The 9,102-nt window shown below is 44.3% G+C and overlaps 1 protein-coding gene across 2 annotated transcripts in view; it reads left to right on the top strand.

Annotated features, from left to right (window-relative positions):
* Positions 1-2,903: 2,903 nt before the first annotated feature.
* The window catches only part of LOC127043930 (palmitoyltransferase ZDHHC11-like), a 101,809-nt gene continuing 95,610 nt past the window's right edge, over positions 2,904-9,102 (top strand). Inside the window, exon 1 of one of the 2 annotated variants that reach the window (XM_050938220.1) lies at positions 2,904-2,974. In XM_050938220.1, coding sequence (XP_050794177.1) covers positions 2,954-2,974 — 21 coding nt within the window. In that variant the 5' untranslated portion in view covers positions 2,904-2,953. Of the gene's footprint in view, positions 2,990-9,102 lie in introns of both variants that reach the window. The other variant, XM_050938219.1, reaches the window with a different exon arrangement.

Raw genomic sequence — 9,102 nt, 5'->3', positions numbered from 1 at the left:
CTATGAATTTGTCAGTGCTCAGCTGATACCTGCAGTGTTGGCAAGAGCTGGCTCCTGGTTTACCAGTGTTACAGGTAGTATAGATTCAGAAATCCCAAACTGATGTTAAGAGGATAACAGAAAACAAAAAATAAACAGAAAAAAATACTGTCAGCAAAACTAATAGCTTAACTGGACTGCAACATGTTACGCAGAAAGACGTTTGGCCCAGGGAATGGGTGATGGGCAGCTTCCTCAGTATTTTTAGAAAAAGGTATGTCTCAGCTATTTTCTAATAAATTTGAAATACAGGCTACTGACCCTTTCAGCCAGCCATGAGGGGCTGGATGGAGCTGAAAAACAGATGCAGTGCAACTTATTTTATAACAAATATAATCATTAATAGCATCCTGCCACTTTCCTTTTAGCTTAGACTTCATTAGAACAGAACCACATCCTGTTTCTCTTCCTCAGGTTATATCTTCCCTTTGGGTTTCTATACCTGCCTGTGAGGTTCCTTAGCCTGTGGAGGGCTAAGGATCATCTTTTTGCCCACTCACGCTGGTGAGCAGAGCTGTTTGCTGTTTTAACCTCATTCTGACCATAGCTTGTATGGCACCCTTCACACAGTGGCTTGTTGAGGGCTATCAACAATATGTAATACCAACAGATCCTAATCAACGGCAGGCGGAATCGAATTGGGAACCTCTAAAGCTTAGTGCATGAGCCTCTAGTGCATGTGCTAAAAGCCAACTGCCTGTTAGCTAAGGCTGTAGAGCAGACCCATTTTCTCTCTCTCTTTAAGTGGTCTCGGTGTCACTAGATGGGCCAGAACACCACACCCAGGAGGTGTGTGGGTTACAAATACATGACGATTCTTCAAAATTGTGCATCTAGACTGCTTTAGACCATTTCAAATGTTGAGCAGGAGGGAGAGTAACAACAATTTTTCCTTTGGGGCAGCTAGGGCACTGCCTCATTGACAAATATTAGAACATAAAATCCAGATAAGATGTCCCTTGCCCCAATTATAATTCCCTTTCAGGTTGCTACTTTAGAGACATAGGCCCAGATCCTCAGACGTATTTATGCACCTAATTCCTGTCGATTTGAAGATTTGGGGGACAGCGTGCCCATCTTCCAGCTAAAGTATCCACAGTAGGGCAGTGGCTCTAGGGCCTCACACTGTACAAGGTAAAGGCCTCTATGTAACTCCTTTGGGGTTTAGATAGCATGGCCCCTTTAAATCTTTTTCCTAGGGGGAGAGGGAGAGAGAGGCAGTAGCCAGCAGGCACTTGCAAAAGAAACAGCGGAGAACCTGCCTGAAGCCTGGGAAGGACAGAGTGGCTGATTGGGAATACCCCAGGACAGGAGCCAGGAGGAGCACTGTGCCAGGGAGGAATTGCCCGAGAAGGACAGGCCGGAGCTGGACCCAGTATCACGGCTGCCCAGAGCTGCATGGGGTTGTGAGTACTGGGGCTTGTGACTCTGCATTGGGAACAAGGAGGGAGGCAGCGAGCTAGTTAAGTGGGGAGGCTTTAAAGAGAGCTGCAGAAGAGGTCACCGGAGGGGTTTGTTGGGGGAAAGTTCACTGGTGCCAAAGATGACCAGGAGCACCCAAGACTCACCACTGGACTGGAACTTTGCTCAGGACTCCTGAACTCTGTGTGCAGGCACATTGCTCAGTTTCTGCCCTTCCAAACTGTGTTACCACTGGGCCCCTGGCTTGGATGCAGTCCTGTTTTACTGCTCCCCCTATATTTCCCCTTGTTGTTTTTCTCCTCTCATCCCTCTGTAAATAAATATTTCCCTTTCTTATATCCATTGTACTTTCCCTGTGGGTGGGTTGGAAACAGGTGCCCCTGGGGTGGAAGGGATTTTTCCTGCTGCATTCCTGTGCGTGCCTTCTCTTGGCCAGAGCTGCCTGCAGAGCAGACTCCATCTTGGCCACGAGGGCACTAAAGTTACATCTATAACTAGGATGACCAGATATCCTGATTTTATAGGGACAGTCCCAGTATTCAGGCTTTGTCTTTTATAGGCACCTATTATCCCCCACCCCAACCTGGTTTTTCACACTTGCTATCTAGTCACCTTATGTATAGCTGTGGCAGCAGGATGTGAATTTGCTCAGTGAACAGTCCAGCAGGGCTGGCTTTAGGAACCAAGGGAGCTGATTCGAATACCCGGCAGCGGTCTGGGTCTTCAGCGGTGGGGAGTCCTTCGCTTGCTCCGGGTCTTCCACAGCACTGAAGGACCCCCTGCTGCCGAAGACCCAGACCACCACTGGGTGAGTAAAAAAAATTTAAAAGGTGCCTAAGGTGTGGGGCCCTCTTAGGCATGGGGCCTGGTTCCAGGGAATCGGAGGAATCAGCCTAAAGCAGGCCCTGCAGTCCAGCACCCTTAAGAGTGCAGTTCAGGTTCATGTGCGTCACTTAGAAGCTGGCTCTAGCGCCCATTAGCAGAGGGCATGTTGCCCTGCCATTAACATACAGGTATGGCAGGCCAGCTGACTCACCGGTTTCTATCCTAGAGTCCTGGGCCTGGGCGCACCCCCGCCTTCCTCTCCCTCTTGTGGGGTTTGCTCTGCGGACTGGTGGCCAGCATCTATAGGCAGCACATGCTCACCCGGCACGAAGGTGACCAGATTATAGGGACAGCCCCGATTTTGGGGTCTTTTTCATATATAGGCTCCTATTACCCCCTCCCCTGTCCCAATTTTTCACACTTGCTGTCTGGTCACCCTACCGGACACCCAAGAGGTGCCCCTGTCCAGGAGAGGAGTCGCCCCCCAACCAGCCCCGCACCGGGTCAGCTTTAGGACCCAGGAGACGCTCCGGCCTGGCCGGGCAGAGAAGTTGAAGCGGTTTCCATAGCTGCAAAGGCAGCTGCTGCCTTAAGGGAAACTAACTTGACTTGCCCCGGCCATGGCTCTGCAGCGGGAGCGGCTCCCCTGAGGCGGGCGGCAGCGGGCATGACCCCCCCGGCCTGCGCGGTGTGTCTCCGGCAGGTGGGACTCGGGCGGCGGCAGGGACCCGCCTGGGTGGGAGGAGGAGGCGGCGGGCGCGGGGGAAGGGGCGTGCGGGCAGGGCGCCAGCAGCTCTCCCGGGAGCTGTGAGGCTGCACGGGCGCGTCGTCGCATAGCCCCCGGGGAAACGGCTTGTGCGAGGGCAGAGCCTCGCCAGGGGCTGGCCTGGTCAGCCAGCTGCGGGGTGGGGGGCTAGCTGCTGCTGGGGTCACCTGCGCGTGTTGGGGGCTTCAGGGAGACAAAAGGGGGTGAGGTCAGAGCTTTTATTGGCCTCACTTCTGGCGGTGAGCGAGACGAGCTTTGGAGGCTTCCGGTTGGGGCTTTGGCAGGTAGAGAAGAATTTGCCTTTGCAATAACTGTGGGGTCAGGAAAGTCAATTGAAACCCAACGCTTGTGGTCCCCACTGGCTGGCACTGCAACTGCAAATTGGAACAACTCTGCGGGCTTCTAGGAGATCGTGGGGCAGCCCGGTTCAGAGTTTGCCTCCTTTTTCTTGCAGGAGTTGGACCTAATTCTGTAAACACTTATAGATGGCAGGAAAGGGCTATAGATAGGAGCTGGCTGCACAGGTGCTGTCTAGTGGGGAATGGATTGATAGAAATATGCTTGTTGCCGCTGTTTGCATTGGGATTTTTTTGTTTTGTTTTTACTTAAATATGAACAAACTATGTCAGTGCTGAAAGGAGTGATCGGAACATTTGCTATTCTCATGCAGAAAGTCCACTAAGAACAATTTATTAATGAGAAAATCTGAACCGATACACAACTGTTCTTTGCAATCCTCTCAGTAAAGGCCAATTTCTCTATGCAGTTCTTGAAACATTTCCCATGACCTTCCTTCAGTCAACTTTTTGAGGCATTTCTAATCTAGGTCTGTTTTTTTGTTTTTCTGTGGAAACAATTCAGTTCATGGCTCAATTGTCATGCAGGAGGGGTTAGGTTTAATGTCCATTGCCTATGGTTCATGGCCATTATATCTTACACTTCTGGGTTAAAGTCTTTAGATGTGAAAGTGAGGAAATAATAACATTGATGCAAGTTGCCCTCTTCTTTCCAGCAGTTCTATCAACTATTCCAGTGTTGGGCTAATTAGACTGTAACACAGAATTACTGTGGGGAAAAATCTGCTCTCATGACTAAACTGAAACCACTCAATTTGACAACCTTGTAATCTTGACCTGATGGAAAATCTTATTTCTCTAGTGGAAATAGGCTTGTGTGTTAGAGTAATAGGAAACTTTATTTTCATTAAGTGAAACTTCTAAAAGCTCTGAGAGAAGCTGCTTAATCTGACTCAGATTATGGTATTCTGTGCTTTTTGCTGAGACACTATACTTAAACTACCCAGCAATTGATACATTTGAGTGATGTTTCTAATTTGCCATGATGCTTCTCTGCTCAACTATTATAAAATGTCTCCAAACTTTGACAAGAATATGTGTCTGTGTTTACAGGTAGAATGTATTTGAATTTAAACATACTGTGGAGAATCGAGAAGCAGATCACAGAATCTCAAGTTTGTATCCAAATTTTTGCACATGGGTGCATTCACAAAACACATCTCTTGAGGCCATGTCTGTACCATACTAGAATAATCTTTCCAAAAATTTGGTCCAGTTTTAAAATTGGTTGGAGCTATAGCATGGGCAAGAGGTGCTCTTTTAACTATTTCAGTTAAACTTCCTGAAAAAACTGTAACAAAATTTGTTATTAAAATGGTTCTGGCTATTTTTCTATACTGCTCCCCTAACCAATTTGAGATGTTTTTTGTCTGGTATTTTTAGGGGAGAAATATCCATAGTTAAGATCAGTGTTTTGTTTTTATTTTTAAAGACAGTGTTGGTACTTTTTTTATTTTGACACGACCAGCATGTGTTGGACAGTGAAATCCAGCTCCTTTGGGGCTAGCTGAAATGTATGTTGCCCAGTACATACAAAATTAAATTTGAGCTAAAGAGGAGGAGCAACAGTCTGAACTGCTGTACATGCATGAAAGTTCTAGTTTTCTTCCAAAAGTTCTCAAAATACTAAAAGTCCTTGTAGAGACATAACAACAGAGATAATAAACTAACAATATAATATTGCTACTACTAGCCCTAATTAATACAATAGACTTTGGGAATAAAATTAATCACTCTTCTTTATGTTTGCTTTTTAATCTGAGCAGTGTGGGTCAAGATGTCTCACTTTAAAAAAAAATCTCTACTATCTCAAAGAATGATATGCCAATGAGAGATTTATTTGAAGCAGTTCTTTAGTAACTGAGGAATTTTCAGTGATTAATACTTACTAGCAACAAGAGCACAGTTAAATATTAATAGCAGTCATATCGTATTTAATAGCATCAATCCAGTATTCTAAGCAACAAACAGGAAGGCTTTCAAGTTCATTCTCTAAGAACTGACTGCCAGTAAACTGGATCCATTATAAAATTTCACTATAGCTTGTTGCCACTGATCTGCCAGTCACAGGCACAGTGAAGGACATGATCATAAGCTATTATATATATCTGCTGTTGTTTTGACTTGCTAAAGAACAAAATATTTTTTTCTTATAATAATTTATTCTGGTTATCATAAAGAGGCCCTGTGCAGATCAACAGCATACCATGACTGTACACTGCTCAAGACTTGCCCAGGATCACACCGGAAGTCACTTAACAGTGGTGTGGGTTGCAGTCCAATGCTTTAACCAGCAGACCATCCTTCCTCTCCGTCTTCAGTATTATGCCTCTAAAGGCTTGAACCAGAGGACAGGGCATGTTTTTGTTTCTTTTACCCAGTCAAAATATTGGGGGGGGGGGATAGAAACACAAATAATTTTTTTTTTTTTTAAATTAGAACAATCCAGAAACTATACATTCAGAGCATGATTTAAAGAAAAAAATTGGGGTGCCATTTCTTTCACACTTGTTCTGATAGTTAGACAAGCTAACTTTTTTTTTAAACTGTACAAAGGCAACATTTTGAGGAAGATGATTGAAAGAACTTGAGATTTTGTTTAAATTCAGTTAATATTGTCCTGTAATGTTGTTGGACACAGCTTTTTTTTTTTTTATGGCAGTCCTCAACCCCTCAAGTTTCATGAGATCAAATCTAATTCTTGTAGAACTTTTGATGGCTAATGCACACAGCAGATCCCTAGTGTATTTTTCTTTAGATGCTGTTTATTAATACTGAATAAGCAAGTCACCTAAATGTAGATCAGGGATCAGCAACCTTTGGCATGCAGCTCGCCAGGGTAAGCACCCTGAGGCCGAGGGATGTGCTGGCTGCCGCTTCCTGCAGTCCCCATTGGCCTGGAGCGGCGAACTGTGGCCAGTGGGAGCTGCGATCGGCCAAACCTGCGGATGCGGCAGGTAAACAAACTGGCTCGGCCCACCAGGGTGCTTACCCTGATGGGCCACGTGCCAAAAGTTGCTGGTCCCTGATGTAGATACTCTACAGTTCAAAGTTCACCCAAGTACTTTCACAAAAATTAAGGGGGATGACTTTGTTAGTCAGCTCATTAACTACCTTTATTTTGAATTAGGTTATGTATACATCGTCTTTAGAAGTTTTGTATCTTGACTTCATTGCAAATGTGTTGTGATTTTTGAAAAACAATTATTTTTTTTTATTCCATCTGCCACCGTCTCCCCTCCCACTGCCCTTTATTTTCTATGTAAAACACTTAGTGATACTTTCTTTTTCACTGATTGAGACTTGAAGGCAGCTGTCAAACAACATTATAAGGGAGCATTGCACAACTTTAAATGAGAATGTTCTCTAATTGATCAGAAACATAACAACATTAACTGGGACAACGTTAAGTGAGGAGTTACTGTACATGTTTTCAGTTTCACAATATGCCCCTTGCAGAATTTAGTTTGGACTAAACTCTCATCATAATGAATCATAAAGCTGTACTTGCACCACCTGCCTTATCAAGAGTTATTCTATTAGCGTTGTGCAAAACGACAATTCTGCTCAAAAAGAGGAGCTTAGACTTTCTAGCTGAGATCACTAGAGAAGCAAATATGCAATGTGGACACTAGCAACATTTAATGAAAGATTTCAAGGGGGTTAGAAAACTGATGCTGTTCCGAAATAGATCGCACATGTGGCACCACTCTGAAAAGTAACTCTGTAAAAATGGCAGCCTTGAGTTTCCTTAATATTGTCTCAATAAGTTCTAGATTTATTTTGCGCAGAATTTAAATGTTACTTTCTCTTTACCAGTCCTAGTCCTGCAGACACAGACTGAAGGTCAAGTCTTTTCATTGGAACCGCAGTCCAGCCTGGCTAGGAACCTTGCCTTCTAGTTATCTGGCTTCTTACAAAGAATGGTTGGACCTGCCTTACCTAAATAAAATATCTTGTATGCAATATTGTTGTAGCTTTGTTGATCCCAGGATATTAGACAAGGTGGGTGAGTTAATATTTTTATTGCTTTTATGGCTTATTACAGCAATCTATAACCCCCTATCCCCCGCAGCCTCCACCATCACCACATTTCCCCCCTATGGCTGGAGGGGTGTTAACTGGCCACTTGACCTTGAATGGTCCTCTTTGAAATATGTGTTAACTACTTATTCTAAACAATCTGTTCCACCTTGTATTTAACTATGAAACTGAGTACATTTCCTAGACCTGAAGAGCTCTGTCTAAGCTTGTCTCTCTCTCCAACACAACTTGGCCCAATAAAAAGGTATTAAATCACCCGCTTTCTTTAGAAAATATCTTGAGCATTAATTAAGCATTGAAACACTGTAGTGGGCTTTCCTGTATGCAGGATCATGATGGTTTTAATTAGTCTCAAATCTTTTGTCTAGTGTTTGCTTGTTGGTTCCCCATAAACATTCATCTAAATCTTAGGGGTAGTATTAGGATTGCCAACCATCTGGGTTTTACCCAGACAGTCAATTTTTTGGCTTCTGTGTCCGGGTATCATTTAGGTTTGCCAGGTGCCTGGTTTTTGACCAAAAAGTCCAGTAAAAAAGGGGATCTGGCAACCCTAAATGGCACCCGAACCAAAAGTCCGGTTACCGAGGGCAGGGCAAGGCACCGGATCATTAACCGACACCAGCCTCTGCTCAGCCAGAGCTGCCTCCTACCTGCAGACCGGCTTCTTGAGAGAATCCAGCAAGTGAGGGGGGTGAGAGGAGGGAAGAGTGCGCAATGTAAGCGGGGTCTGGGGGCAGTGGGGGGTGGGGTTGGTTATCCGCAATTAGAAAGGTGGCAGCCCTAGGTAGTACAAAGTTAACAGTGGAGGGTAATGTGGAAGAAGTGAGTATAGAAGTGAGTTTGAATTAGAAGGATGAGGAGCCTGGTTCTAATCACGGTTTGGTGTGGCTAGTTGAAGTTATGACTGCACAACTACTTTGTGGTCTGGCAGCAAACACTTTCCCAACATTTCCTGTCTGAGCAATGTTAAGTTGGTGGCTGAGCAGTTATAACTGAAGATTGTCACAAAGACTTAAAATAAACTCATGCCTACTAAATATAGTTGGTTTTTGTTCTCTATAGCATCCTATCTGTATCCAATTGGTTTAACGTATAAATTCAGATTGATCTCAGTTCCACCTTCCATATCCTCATTCATAATTTTGACCAGGGCCCTGATCCTGCACATGGATCTATGCAGGCGGACCCCTGCCTATGCAGAGAGTAACTAGTGATTCTGGACTGTCCAACTGGAGACTCCTTAAAGGGGCCTGATTTTGAGAAACTACTGAACATCTACGCTTTGAATATCAAGTCCTTTTAAAGGGATCTCCACTTAGACACCGAAAAATCGAGACACTCAAAATCACTAGTCACTTCTGAAAATCTTGGTCACACTTTTAAAGAGTTGCTTCATGCTTGCTATATTGTAAAAGATTTTTAAAGTTCTAAAATATAAGGCCTTCATAAAGGTGGTTGTATTTCTTGCCCTGTCATGTGATTATTTTTAAAAAAAATTTTTTTTTGGCAGTGCATGAGGCTGAGGTTTAAAAAATGGGGGAAGTTCCAGTGTGGATTTTTAGCAGTGTAAATACTCCTTTGCTATGAATACGGCCTGTTACTAGGTTACAGGTGAGCTGTTTGAAACTTACTTGGGGGTTGCTGAGAATT

Source organism: Gopherus flavomarginatus, chromosome 2 (assembly GCF_025201925.1).
Source record: "Gopherus flavomarginatus isolate rGopFla2 chromosome 2, rGopFla2.mat.asm, whole genome shotgun sequence".
In the NCBI taxonomy this organism is placed as follows: Eukaryota; Metazoa; Chordata; order Testudines; family Testudinidae; genus Gopherus; species Gopherus flavomarginatus.
This window is presented reverse-complemented; position numbering and strand designations above follow the sequence as displayed.